The sequence below is a fragment of the Eptesicus fuscus genome, chromosome 17, assembly GCF_027574615.1.
Source record: "Eptesicus fuscus isolate TK198812 chromosome 17, DD_ASM_mEF_20220401, whole genome shotgun sequence".
NCBI lineage: Eukaryota > Metazoa > Chordata > Mammalia > Chiroptera > Vespertilionidae > Eptesicus > Eptesicus fuscus.
Window position 1 is genome coordinate 7590551 of NC_072489.1, and position 14977 is coordinate 7605527.

The following is a 14977-nucleotide window of genomic DNA, read 5'->3' on the forward strand; positions in this document are numbered from 1 at the left end:
CAGTCGACCAGTTGCTATGATGTGCACTGACCACCAGGGGTCAGATGCTCAATGCAGGAGCTGCCCCCTGGTGATCAGTGTGCTCCCACAGTGGGAGTGCCACTCAGCTGACCAGGATGAGTGGCGCTCCCACAGTGGGCCTATCCCCGCAGGCCACTCCCCCCAGCAGTGCACAAATCCCATGCACCGGGCCTCTAGTGTAACTGTAACTGTTATGCTGATGTAAGTACCACTATAAGTTCTGACATGTGACAGTCCCATGCCGTGACTTTCTAAGTAATTTCCTATAGTTTGTTATTCCTTCTTAGTTATCCAAATTTCTAGTTAAAAAGGTTTTTAAAATTAAAATTTATTTTTAGTATTACTATAAATACGTTGGCAAAAATAACTGTACAATTTTCACATTCTGAAATATGAAGTTTTCTCTATGGCCCAAACTCTTCTTTTTTCCTCTGGAATGACACAATTCTAAAACAATAAATATGAAAGCATTTTATGGGGGTTAGGAGGAAGTAAAGAGAGACTATGAAAATGTGTTTATAATAACTACAGCTTTTTAAAAATATATATATTTTATTGATTTTTGTATGTGCCCGCAACCAAGGTACATGCCCTTGACCAGAATCGAACCTGGGACCCTTCAGTCCGCAGACCGACACTCTATCCACTGAGCCAAACTGGTTAGGGTGTAACTACAGCTTTTTATTGAAATTTTGTTTTCTAGTTGTGAAACAAATATAAAGGAACCTAGAAAGGATCTTTGGGGCCTTTCATAATACAGCAATAGTCTTACCAGCTGCTGCTCCACAGGAGGGGGCACATTCTGATTGGCATAAACAATGGCAGGGTTGTAAAGACTGAACACCACAGGGTAAAACACCTTCTTACCTATAAATTAAAATGTACATTTATATCACACAAAGAAGTCATAAAATGAAGGACTGATCTATATTATAATATCTACTAATATTTTGTTAAAGTCTTTCTTTGATCCCATATGACAATTTTATTATATCATATTGTATTTTATTAATATTCAGGCTACTGAACATCCTACTGATTTGATAAACATCATGATGATTTTATAATATATCAGTAGTTCCAAGGCTATGGAACTATAACCTTGAAAAACAACAGAGGAAAAAACACACACTAAAGGGTGCTCCACACATTTATTCCCTTGACTTTGGAGAGAGAGACAAAGGTATTCTCTCAGCTATTCATTAGGTGAGCCATTTATTACTCATTATTTCATCTAATTAGCAGGAATATACAGGTTCACTTTGGCAGTCACCAAGAAACTTATGTTAAATTCACCCTTCAAAATTAACCATAGAAACAGTTAGTAAATCCAAAGAATACTGTACAGAGAATAGATATATAGAGAATAATGAAAACATAGAACTACAGATATATTTGAACAAGATTTGGAAAAGTTGGAAAGGTAAGAATAAAAAATACCTGATGTAATAGCCCCTGCAGAAACTCTTGTCATTATCATTCAGCTTGAGAGCACTGAAGGAACCTTAAAAGCTAACTATCCTATCTCCCCTTAACAGGGACCCCCTTGCTAAGACTGGCCTCAATCAGACGAGATAATATAAAGTGCTCAGTAGTTGTCAAGGACCCTGTATGTAAGGTAGTAGCCTTCTTATTACAAGAATCCTAGCAGATACTAATCTCACTTTCCTTAAAACCCACTTAGGGATGAGGAGCTCAGTCTCCCAGAGGCAAATCTATTTCTGGATATAAAAACATTTCTTTCACATTGAGCAAGTATCTCCTTCAATTTACACATTTTGAACTTCATGCTGTCTGGTGTTAACTAAAGTAAACCTAACCCTTGCTTACTCAATAGGCTCTAAGAGAGTTCCTGACATCCCACCAAACTAATTAATAAGGTGGAAATAATCTGCACGATATAAATAGTTCTACATTGAAAAAACCCACTATGAGATTCTTAAAATACAGAAAACCTTTTCATTTCAAGATTTAAATTACATTCAAAAGATTTAAAAAGCATTTATAGATTTGACTTATAAAAATGCCATTTGCTCATACATTTAAAAAATATCTATAACATAAAGCAAAATATAGTAAATCATGCCAAATGCATAGTCTGGAGACCAAGCATGTGTGAATGCCCGTGTGTGTACTGGTGCCATCACCTGACATGGAGTGCTTTTGACTCTCCCAGATCTCCACACCGTTGGCTTGGCTCTTTTTCTGATGGGTGCTGCTTCCTCCTTGCCAATTTCAAGACTTTTATTTCTTTGCATTTGTTTATTTGCATTCAAATGTAGACATTAGAATTTGGCCATAAGAGAACAAGGGGTATGAACTTCAGAGGGACAAATTTTCACTTTCTGACTTAATATTGTTAAATTATACCTAATATAACTTTAATAAAACATAATTAACTTAATTCAAAATATGTGACATGCTGACCTTGTTCTAAATTCTACACTCAGCTCATCTACTATCATTTTACGCACCTGGCTCAGCATTTAACCGGCAGCTGTTAAGGAATTCGGCTGAGAAATATATATCAACATCACAGAAAAACATCAAGACCTCTCCCTTGTCCCAAGCTCGGGCACCCACATTTAGTCCTCGTCCACGATTAAATTCTTCATTCAATGAGACCAAGGTGTAATTGTGAAAATTAGACTCACTATGAGGAAAGCACATATAACAAATTATAAGTCCCACTTAAAGTTTAACAACTCTCTTCCTTCATTACAACTTACAATTACATTTTAGATAATATTATTATGTTGGTTCTACATTCATATAGGGAAAGGAAATCATCAGCTTCATGTGTATAATCATCATCAGGGATATATATTCACTAAATGCCCACATGTGAGGCAACATGATGGTGATGTGAGGCTTATAAATGTTGAGGGGCCACTGCCCTTCAGAATCTTAAAAGCCTACTGGAGAAGATAAGAAATGTACACATGGGAATACAGCCATAATGTCTGGTAATAAATAATACATTCCACATGAATGATACACACAAAGAATGCTCTTCTATTGAGTTCTTCAGATCTTTGCTCAAATGTCCTCTTAGAGAGCTACCCCTCATACCATATGTGAAGCAGCTCCAACCTCCTTCTCTTTCATCGCTATCCCCTTGCCCAGCTTTGCTTTTCTTAGTCCCACCAGACATATTTGAATGTCTCCCCACTGGAATGTAAACTCCATGAGAGCAGGGATTGTTTTGCTTATTACTATGGACACAGTGTCCCTCATAGAGCAGGAGTTCAGTAAATGTTTGCTGAATAAATGAATCAACAGCAGTTCTGAGAAACAAAGTTTGCTTCTACCTGGAGTAGAGATGGATGATGTTAGAATTGGAATTTAAGTTATGCCTTGGTTAAAATCCTGAATTCAGTGGCGAGTGTAAAGGTTGTTCCAATTAATTATTCTCAAAGGCAATGAGGTAAGAAAGTATAAAACATTTTAAAGAACAGGGATCAGACAAATCAAATTGGCAAAGAGGGGCCCTAGAATGGGAACAATGAGAGAAAATCAGAAAAGGGTCAGACTGAGGAGTACCTTCCACGAGAAGGTAAAGATCTTGGTCAGTGTCCTAAAGGCAAGGAAGAGTCAGGGTTTTGCCATCAGGGCAGTGGTTCTCACTGTGAAGTCCCTGCACGCAGAGCATCAGCTTCCCCTGCACACGTGTTAGAAATGCAAATTCTCGGGTCCCACCCCAGACTCCTGGATCAGATGCTTGTGGGGGAGCTGAGCATCTGTGTCTTAATAAGCCTTCCAGGTGACTGATGTTAAAACTGGAGAACTGCTGCACTAGAGTACGGTCGGATCAAAAAGGAACTTTTCAGAAAGAACATTCTTACAATAATATAGACTGGGAAATGGAGAGATGGAAGTAAAGGCTCAAACAGTGTATGGAGTGGACTCCAAGTGCTCTGAGTGGCCATGCTCCCCTTCTTAGCGGATATAAATCTCTCCCTACTTTTGGGAAACTGCTGATCAACACTTCACACTCCCAGCAGCAAGTAGAGGAAGTAATCATAGAGCACCCCGATCACAGTAATTTCCTAGGAGCAGGGTCCAGACTCAAGCTAGGCTAATCGCAATACCCCCACCTGGCCATAATGATTGGCTCAAGAGTGGGCAAGGTTCCTCACTGGGATTTTCTCAGCTGGATGTGGGAGAAAGCTCTTTCCTCTCTGATGGCAAAGCTGAGAAGAAGTGAGCCCTGAGCTGCCAACAGCCATACACCTCACATGTGGAAGAAGACAATCTCCAAGAGGAGAATGAAGTAAATATGCAAAGAAAAACTGACAAGAAGACAAGAGAATTTTGATAATTTTCAAGTCTCTGGTTCCAGTACCTAAAGATATCCAAAGCCGATTTGGTTTTCTTCTCCAAATTTGGTTGTAATGACCTCTTTAGTTCTGCGAATTATTCAAGAGTCTTCAATAACACTCATTTTCCTTAAGCAAGCTCAAGACAGGTTTCCATCATTTACCACAGAGGAGTTTTGATTAATGCAGCTGAAGGAATACCAGTGTGAGTGCTTGGCACTTAGTAGGTGATCTGAAAATGGTGAGGAGGGAAGAGAAGAAGGGAAGAAATGAAGGGGGGGGGAGGGAAGCTGGGTGGTGACAGCAGCAAGGAAAGGACCTAGAAGAGGAACTGACTAATCAGAGGCAGAGAATGAGTGAAAGATGTGGGCTCTCAGACATCAACATCTCAGGGGATCATGAGAACGGTCTTAGTCTGAACTGAAAGAGTGCTATCAGGAGGAGAAGGCAATGTTTGTTTTCACACATCAATGCTATGAGAGAGCCCTTAGAAATAGGGACTACAATTTCCTCTTCCATGGCCAGTCCTATTTCTACTACCCCAGTTAGGCTCCTAAGCAAGGTACCTTGAACATAGCTGGTGGGACTCAGTGAAAGTTAGTTGAATGGCCAACTAAATCTGGATTCCTAGGGAAAGTCCACAACTAGCAGAAAGGCAAAGAAGCAAGTAAAGGATACAGAATTGGTGTGGTCAGAAAAGAAAATCAACTTAATATCTTACATTATAAAATATTTACATTTAGAAAATATTTACATTTTACAAAGAGCAGAGGAACTTTTCAAGAAGAAAGTACTCATCGGGTGTCAAATGTAAAAAAGTGATAAAAGAGGATGACAGAGCCCTGACTGATTTGGCTCAGTGGATAGAGCGTCAGCCTGCGGACTAAAAGGTCCCAGGTTCAATTCTGGTCAAGGGCATGTACCTTGGTTGCAGGCACATCCCCGGTAGGAGGTGTGCAATAGGCAGCTGATTGATGTTTCTCTCTCATCGATGTTTCTAACTCTCTTTCCCTCTCCCTTCCTCTCTGTAAAAAAAATCAATAAAATATATTAAAAAAAAAAAAGAGGATGACAGAGAAAAAGCTTAATTTGGCAAGTAGGTCCTTGGAGATGAAAAGGTTGAGGAGCTACGGAATTAATAATGGAGTATTAAGGAATTACTAATTCATTCATTCTAACCTCTGAGCACCTACTATGTGCCAGGTACTATATTTGGTTAGAGAACTACTGTCCTGTGAGGTTTAGCTATGAAAGGACAGGAACCTAACAATAGCTACTGGATACTGTAGAGTCCAGTGGAAGTGTCGTTAAGGATAAGGGAGAGCTTACAGGGTGAGAAGAAGGAACTTGGGGAAATGGAAAGACAGGTAACAAGAGACAAGCTCAAGAGAAGATATCAAAGTGAAGGGATTAGATTTAGAAAAAGGGAAAGAGTTCAACAGGAGGAAATAAAGAAGTAATAAATGGAGGCAAACATACAGAAAGTGAGTGGGCTGCAGAGTGAGAGCTCCCTGATCATGCCAGGCTGTCTGCTAGGAAGTTAAGTGAAGATGGGTCATTTAGAGTTGCATGAGTGAACCTAGAGGTGAAATGAGGAACTTATCAGCACCACTCACATGCTCAGCCAACTTTTAAACAGCAACTATTCCAAATTAACTCATTAAATATCTGACATTCTCACTCTTCTAATGTTATATATCAAGGACTTCTAAGTGGACATAGCTCACCCACCTTGTGACAGACTCTAGGATGGATTTGACTTTAGACAGTCCTTCTTTACCAAAATACACCACTGTGAGATGAATCCTCTTGTCCTGATGAATACATACATCCCTAACAGAATTGAAAAATAAAGTTCATTCAAGAAAATATATGAGGCTCTGCTCATTCAGAAAGCAATCACATGAAGCTTTAACAAGAAAATGAATGAGGCATTACTAATTTAAAAGAAAATCACATGAAGTTGTAAGTAAATATAAAAGTGGCAATATTGTTGAATTATTAAAGGCATCATAGTAAATGAATAGCAATGTATATGTCTTAAATGAGTGCAATCCTGGAAAGGCCAGGGAAGCAGTCCAACAACATTGCCAATTTTCAAAATAGTTTGGGAACTTCTGCTTTGGTATTGCCTTCAGAAGCAAAATACAAGCTACTCAAAGAAGTAAGTCCAATCAGGTCAGAGACAAATAAATAAATATTCATGTTTTGATTTGAGAATTATTTTGTCTTCAGACTGGCTAGTACCAGAAGTTACACCTATCATCAAGGAATATTTGCCATGAATGAGATTTACTGTAAAGAATAATGTAGCTTCTGAAGTCAATTCCAAGAAAGGCGATAAAAAAAGATTTAGGAAATCAGATCTCAAGTGAGCTATTTCAAACATGCAAGACTCATTTGGAAGCATGACTTCTAGATATTCTGCTACAAAAGAGTGTTAACTTTTAAATCCATCAATTTCAATGAGTATAAAGACTGGGTATACAAAGCATCAAAACTAGCATATTACAGTATTTAAAACATGACAATTGTCAGAATAAAAAAGCAAAACTCTCCAGATAGTTATTCTAATATGTAGTTATCTATGAACACTTCAGCATTTTAAAATATCCAAATTAAGTGGCAAAAAATTCTTTTAAAAATTGTTAGCCTCTGCTTCCCAACATAGAATAACTTTCTCCCATTTTTAGTTAAATGTTTGTATTTTTAAATTTTATTTTAATTTTAAAATTCAAATTGTCCTTAAGGGAATTTTCTGAGGAGATAGCAATGTTCTATATTTTGATTGGGAAGGTAGTATACATTTGTCAAAAGTCATGAAACCCATATACCTAAAATATGTGGATTTTATTGTATGGAAATTATGCCTCAATAGTTATTTTTAAAAATTCAACTTGTCCTAACATGAATTCACACACATTTATAAGGGTCATCAAATTTAGTTTCTCATAGTTGTCACCCTCAATTTACTTCACAGTTCAAATTGTCAAAAACACAATAAGCTATACATGCTTTTAAAAAAAAAAGAGAATATAACAAAGTAAAGTTGCCTAAAGCCTATAAAATTATCCTGTAATTCCAAGTAATCATACTCAGTGAAGATAAATAAGTGAAGTGTAATTCTTTTTTTTCAGGCACACTAAGCCAAATCATTAAGCCCTGAGAGTTACCTGAAGTTCTGCATAAACTGCACAAATGCTTCAGTTCTTTCAGCAAGTGGCACAATTATGTTAATAACTGATCTAGTAATGTCAATCATTTCGCTCTTCACTTTCATGAGAGGTCCAAAAGGGCGGAAGAGGGTCACATGTCTATATTCCATAAGGTCTGCTTTCTTAAAAAAGAGTTCATACTGTGTGCCCTTATCTCTCTCGGTGCGGTAATAACCTAAAGGAAAGAGGGACAAAGATGTCTCCATGTCAAAGTTTATACATTCAATGTGAATACTGATTTTATTCAAAGATCAAAAGTATGAAACCAGATCTGTAGGGTTTTTATCTGTTTGTGAAAATATTTATCCCACTATTTATCCCCACAACTATCTATATATATATATAAGCCTAATATGCAAAGTGTCCCCTCGGGAGTTTGACTGACCGGGAGTTCAATTGCTCGCTATGATGTGCGCTGACCACCAACCAGGGGGTGGTGCGGAACCCCTGGCTGCCAGCAGCCGGCAGCCACTAGGGACCCTACCTGTGCACGAATTTTGTGCACTGGGCCTCTAGTTTATTTATAAAAGGAGAGGTTAAATCTATAACATATGCTTAACCTGACAATGATTCCTTTTTACATATGAATTTTTAAATAGTAAAGCCTATTGACCATCTGATGAAAAGAAAGAAATTACTTCTAGCAATATTAAATTCTAGACCTGAGAGTTCAAATTTCTATTGCTTGGTTCAACTCAACAAAAATAAATTGAATGCCTTTGTGTCAATCACTGGTGGTATAAAGAGGGCTACATGGTCCCAGTTTTGAGTAAGGGTCAGTTTAGTGACGGAGACAGAAAAATAAAGAAATAATAATATAGTGATACACACATGTGCGCGCGCACACACACACACACACACACACACACACACACTGAATACAGTAAAGTCAGACAAAGAAAACATTAGTATAGATTTAAACATGGTGACTTGGATGCCTTTGGGAGAAAAACATGGAAGTCTACTGGGCTGATTTTTAAGTGTGACACTGAGGAGAAAGGTTAGACGTACAGATGTGTGAGTCACTGTCAGTGTCTGGGAATAAAACGGAGATAGACCGTTCCCACTCTTCCTGAGGCTTACAGTCAAGCAGGAACCACAAATCAGGAAATGAGCAATACCCTAAGACAAGAACTATGAGAGGGGACACAGGCAGAGGTTACAAGCGCACACAGGAAGCACTGTTATCTTAGACTTGCAGGTTGGAGATGACTTCCCAGAAGTGTCTTCTAAGCTGAAGTATGGAAAGAGGAATAGGAATTGCTCAGTTGTCAGTAATTATTTTTTGGTGAGGGGAGTATCACAGTGGAGGAAAAACGAGGGACAAAATATACTCCACACACAGAAAAATCTTGTAAGTGACAGAATCCAAGGAAAGTTATAAGCAGAATATAAAACTGGCATTGGTTCCTTTCTTTTCAGGCAAATGTGAAGACATTTTACACGTTAACGTAGTTATCTTTCTCAGCAGCTTTCAATTCTGCTATAACCTACAAACAGAGTGAAAAGACAAATAGCTGAGCTTGTAGAAAAACTGGAAGAATTTTGAGAGAAGCAACCCACTGAAAATGGCAGGAAGTGACAGCAGAAAAAAGAGGTGGCAACAGGGAGAAGACAGTTGAAATGCCAGAAAAGTATAATGCTCTCTCTGATGGCCTCCAAAGGTCTCAAGGTATTACATTACAGTATAGCAAGTGACATCCATGCTGATTCAGGGTCAAAATCACTACACTGTTTAGAGTCAAGCAAAGAGTAAGATTTATATCTAAAATGGTTTTAAGACTGTAATTAAATATCCAGCACAGAATATTAAGATGGAGATGAGCGGGGATCTGTAATTATTCCTGTTTATATCAATCAACAAATATCTCAAATTCACAGCAGTGTTCCTCAACTTTTGAGTCATGTCCCATCTTGATATATAAAAACCCCATGCCCTTTCTGCAGTTTGTATTAGGAAAATACTTTTCCAAATGCCAAACATGTGTATTAAATCCATGTATGCCTCCTTTATGTTCTCACATATCTTCTCTCCTCCCTCCAAAATAGAGAATAACACACTAATCTACAAAATTAGTTTTTTTCATTACTTTATCAAATGGTTTTTAAATATTGAGCCTTAGTTCATACATTGTTAAAAAAATATAAGGAAGGAACAAAACCAGATAAGAGAGGAATGCAAATATATACACACATTAATACAGAAACAGTCCTAAGAGTTTTCAGCTTGGGTAGCAGTCTTCTGTATAAGCTTAGGTTTATTCTATTTCCCTAGTTCTTATTCTCTACTTTATTACAATCATATGATAACTTTTTTCAAAAAGCCACTTCAAACTCTTGGTGGAATGCTGTGGGTAAACACTTAAATGTTTTAATACTGTGGAAAATGACTGATTTACCAGCATACAATAATAGCATTTTGTCATACTAACATAACTATTTTTCACATTACCTTCTATGAAGTCATTCTCATTAAATATCAGTTTCTCTCCAAGGGGACCATCCTCATCTTCCTGTTCATCATCTTCATCAGGATTATTAATGACCTCCAAGCCAGCTTCAATAACTTCCACCAATTCATCTCTCTTGTCTTTTCTAACTGGCTTTTCCTCAGGATGGCGAGTGAGACCCATTTCCAATTGGAATACTTTCATTAAGGTAAAACTTTCAAAGGGAATGACCCCATACTCACTAGGTAGTTTGGCTCCTACGCTAACTTCAGCTTTGTCAATCTGGGAATGAAGAAACTCTAAAAGATCACTAGGTGCTTGTTCTTTGTGGCCTTGATAGCCTATGCCATTAGCCCCTACATTCTTTCTTTCTTGTAATGATCTCATCTTCTCACTCATTTCTTGTAATTCTTGTTTTAGTTGGGCAATTTGGCGTTTCAGACTGGTTGCCCTGGTTTGATAATGTTCTTCTTGCTCCTGTAGTAGGGCTTGATAATACTCTTTACCATAATTTTCTCCAATGACCCCGGGAAGAGATGCATTTCCATCAGTCTGTGGGGCACATTCCAGAAGATACAAAAATAGTACCAAACTGCAGAGTAAAGCAAGCCCCAACAGCAACCAGTGGGTCCGGGTCTGAAGAATCAATCCTCTTCTAGACATTCTTATTAATGTGGACTTGCCCAATGAGATAAGTTCTTTGAGTGTTCATACCTTTAGTAAAAGGTTATCAAAAAATTCAAAACAAAATCAGGATTCCATAAAAGGTACCAAAATGAATTCTTCTGTAGCTTAAAAAATTTCTTCCTTCAGCACTCAAGCCTACTTGTAGAAATGAGAAGTTATGCATACTTCCTATATTGTTACCGCGATATCCAGAATGAAGAAATCTGATCTACAGAATCAGATAAAATTCCATTATATGGGTGGTGACCTTTCTGAAAGAAACAGATCAGAATCAATCAGAATTTTGTTTCCTTAAGTATATCAATTGTTGGCAGCCTCAGTAAATTTATGTGACAACTATATGTTGAACACCATGAGAGGTATTAATACAATTTAGAATATTAGTAAATTGTGGAAGAAATTATTAGGAAAAATATTTTATAAAACACAAAAATATGACATGTAATACTCCTAACCAGAGTAATGAATTAAAGAAACATTAAAATTATGTTTAGCATAGTTTGTGTTAATAGATTCTACTGTTCTCTATTTGGACACTAGAGGCCTGGTGCACGAAATTCGTGCGTGGGTGGTGGTGGTGGTGGGGGGTCCCTTAGCCTGGCCTGCACCCTCTCGTAATCTGGGACCCCTCAGAGGATGTCCAACTGCTGGTTTAGGTGCAATCCGGGATCGCTGGCTCCTAACCGCTCCCCTGCCTGCCTGCCTGATCACCCCTAACTGCTCGCCTGCCTGCCTGATCATCCCTAACCGCCTCTGCCTGCCTGATCATCCCTAACCACTCTGCCTGCCTGCCTGATGCTTCTAACTGCTCGCCTGACTGCCTGATCACCCCTAACCACTCTGCCTACCTGCTTGATCGCCCCTAACCACTCTGCCTGCCTGCCTGATGCCCCTAACTGCTCGTCTGCCTGCCTGATCGCCCCTAACCACTCGTCTGCCTGCCTGATCACCCCTAACCACTCGTCTGCCTGCCTGATCACCCCTAACCTCTCTGCCTGTCTGCCTGATCGCCCCTAACTGCTTGCCTGCCTGCCTTATCACCCCTAACCACCTCTGCCTGCCTGCCTGATCACCCCTAACTGACTCTGCCTCAGCCCCAGCCACTGCAGCTTCTTCCGGGAGGACGTCGGAAGATCGTTTAGCTGTCCAGTCTAATTAGCATATAACACTTTTATTATTATAGATTAAATTGCATGTAGCTCTATATTAATATAGTATTTTAATCAACACACCATTCCCCACCTATTATATATCACAATTTGGGTATTGAGTTTCCAGAAATTGTTTTTTTGTTATATTAATAATGGCTTGCTAGGAAGACTTAGGTTCTTTTGGTTTATTCAATTCAAGAATTTTACTTCATTAATTTCTATGATTCAAATCAATGTAAGAGCCTTAAAATTAAGTGGAGGGAAAAACAATTTCAAAAGGTCACAGACATCTGAAAAACATATTAAAAAACATTTTTACATCCAAAATCCTCCAGTAGATTATTTGAGCATTAGATCACATAATTCTTTCAGAGCAAACAGATTTCCTACACTTCTAGAAAGGCTTAGAGTCTATATAAAGAAAAAACATGAACATTTTAATGTGTTGTTTTTTTTTTTTTTTTGCAGAAAAAAAACACACCTTTTATAAATTTACAAAATTACATGGTACCATCCATACCACAACCAGTTGTGTGAACTCTCCCGTGTTTCTCTCTGAACAAAGAATTCTTAGCTCTAGAAGTAGATATGGTTAAACTTAGCAGTCAGGAGACAGGGGAGGCCTCTGCCCCAGAGAGAACTTCCATTCTAATGAAGTGTTTGTCAAGAAGGATATGTAACAGTAAACAGTAGGCTTTTAACAGATGTTCTCTACCAGTGCAGCAGGACCTATGGAAGATCACCAGGAACATGAGTCCTAGTCACTTTCTTACTGATTAGGAAAGCCTGGATGCTTTCTGTGAAAGATGCTGCATTGTGTGCTTTTTGTGGAACATCCTATCTAATAAAGAGGGAATATGCTAATTGACTGTCACACCCTTACAAAGATGGCAGCGCCCACGGCCAATAAGGAGGGAATATGCTAATTGAATGCCACGCCCTCAAAGATGGTGGTGCCCACAGCCACAAGATGGTAGTGCCCAGTCCCCTCAGCAGGCCCGGCCGTGCCGCGTGCCTGCCTCCAGAGTCCCCAGTCCCCTCAGTCCCCCAGCTGCCCAAGGCCGGCCCGAGGCACAGGCAAGCCTTGGATGGTGGCTGCCCAGCTGCCCAGAGCCAGCCCGAGGCGCAGGCAAGCCTCGGATGTTGGCTGCCCAGCTGACGCCTGAGGCTCAGGCAAGTCTCGGATGGTGGCTGCACAGCTGCTCAGGGCTGGCCCAAGACGCAGGCAAGCCTTGGATGGCAGGTGTGATGGGGGCATCGCTTTCCCCTGATCGCCGGGTCACCTCCTGCCCCTGAGGGCTCCCAGACTGTGAGAGGGGGCAGGCCAGGCTGAGGAACCCCCCTCCAGTGCATGAATTTTTATGTACCGGGCCTCTAGTCCTATATAATAAAAGGCTAATATGCAAATTGACTGAACGGCAGAAAGACCGGTTGCTATGATGTGCACTGACCCCCAGGGGGCAGACGCTCAAAGCAGAAGCTGACCCCTGGTGGTCAGTGCGCTCCCACAGGGGGAGCACCACTCAGCCAGAAGCTGGGCTCATGGCTGGCGAGCACAGCAGCAGTGGCGGGAGCCGCTCCCGCCTCTGCAGCAGCGCTAAGGATGTCCGACTGACCGAGGGCTCCCGGACTGCAAGAGGGTGCAGGCTGGGCTGAGGGACACCCCCGCCAAGTGCACGAATTTCGTGCACTGGGCCTCTAGTATATGTATAAAATGTAGGATAGATTCAAACTTCTTATGGTTAATAGACCACAAACAATGGGTACCCTTAGCCATTTATTGTTTTAGTTAACCAAATGATAATGAAGTAGCTTGAAAAATTTAATTCACCACTGAAATAGCAGTATTTGTCACATATAGTTTTGTGTTACAATTATATATACATATATTTAGATTTCCACATAAAATGTATTTATAAGTGGGCTGAGCTTTACTATGACAGCATCTACTTTATAGATTATAAATTTTGTTTAATTGTAAATGATGTAGAAAACAGATAGAAAAAAATTTTGGTATTAAGAAATTATCTAGGGAGCGTATGAGATCTTACTCCCTGGCATATGCCGTCAGTTTGGCTCAAATAAACTCTTATAAAAATTCTCTACAGGTTTGGACATTTCTTACATTGGCATTTACTTGGCATAGTGTGACAGGATTCCGAAGAAGCCCACCCAGGACCATCCTGTGGCCCTGGACCGGTACTAGGTAAAGCAAGGGCTCATTGTACCCCACAGACTCTACACTTTGTATCAAGTGAACTTGGGTGAATCCTGGGCCTCCTTGCTTTAAGTAGCAGGCTATGGCTTTATTTGAACTGTTTTTAGAAAATCCTTGAGGTGGATAATGGTTGAGATAACTTGGGGAGAGGGGAAAAAAATTGGGTTGCTGCTTTTACTAGTAATTTCAGCTTTTTGATTGGATTGCTTACTGACAGTCTGAACAAAATCTCTGCTAATTAAATGAGAGACTGAGCTCTCTTCAGCTCTGAGAGAGAAAGGACACTTGCTCCCCAACCCAATAACAGTTGCTTCAGACCACCGAATCCAGAGAGGCAGAGAAGGTGCCAGTGAGGTAGTGCAGCCAATCCCAGAGAAGCACGCAGGAGCCCGGGGAGGACAGAGAGCCTTGAAATGGGTTCACCCTGAAAGAGTGGGACCTGAGAGAGGGGCCCTGTCTTGGAAAGCACCGCTATTCTTGCTGCATTTGATAAGCTCTTTCTGGCCCTTGTTTGAGTATTCTTAGGTGACAAAGAATCTTTGTGGGGTTTCCAGAGAAAACAATTTCTCTAGGGTATAAAGCAGTCCTATAAAGATAGCCACTGCAATTAGCTCGTCTGGAGACATGCATGTAAGGGTTGGTTTTCCCTAGAACTTTGTTCACACTCTACAGATCTCAAAATTAACTTGGGAAATCATGCCACCCAGGTCAACAAGGTCCACCATGTCAGCCTCCCATTTACAACTAAGATGGCCAAAATGAGGATCCTCTGATACTTCTAAACGACTTTCTGCATGCACATTTAGGAATAGCTGGCTATAAAATTAGGCAGAATGAATAAAAATCATATTTAATTGGTCTCTTGAATCTTCAAAAAGAGGATATAAATAAATAGATCACCTATGATGTCGTTTAG

General features: G+C 39.8%; 1 protein-coding gene across 5 annotated transcripts in view; it reads right to left on the bottom strand.

The window, feature by feature from the left end:
• Positions 1-14977, bottom strand: part of CSGALNACT2 (chondroitin sulfate N-acetylgalactosaminyltransferase 2) — a 46244-nt gene that overhangs the window by 18705 nt on the left and 12562 nt on the right. For 2 of the 5 annotated variants that reach the window (XM_054728787.1, XM_028156903.2), the window contains exons 2-6: positions 10008-10943; positions 7514-7730; positions 6072-6173; positions 2496-2674; positions 794-888 (exon numbers count right to left, since the gene is read on the bottom strand). In XM_054728787.1, coding sequence (XP_054584762.1) covers positions 794-888; positions 2496-2674; positions 6072-6173; positions 7514-7730; positions 10008-10668 — 1254 coding nt within the window. In that variant the 5' untranslated portion in view covers positions 10669-10943. The remainder of the gene's footprint in view (positions 1-793; positions 889-2495; positions 2675-6071; positions 6174-7513; positions 7731-10007; positions 10944-14977) is intronic. The other 3 variants (XM_054728790.1, XM_054728789.1, XM_054728788.1) reach the window with 2 other exon arrangements.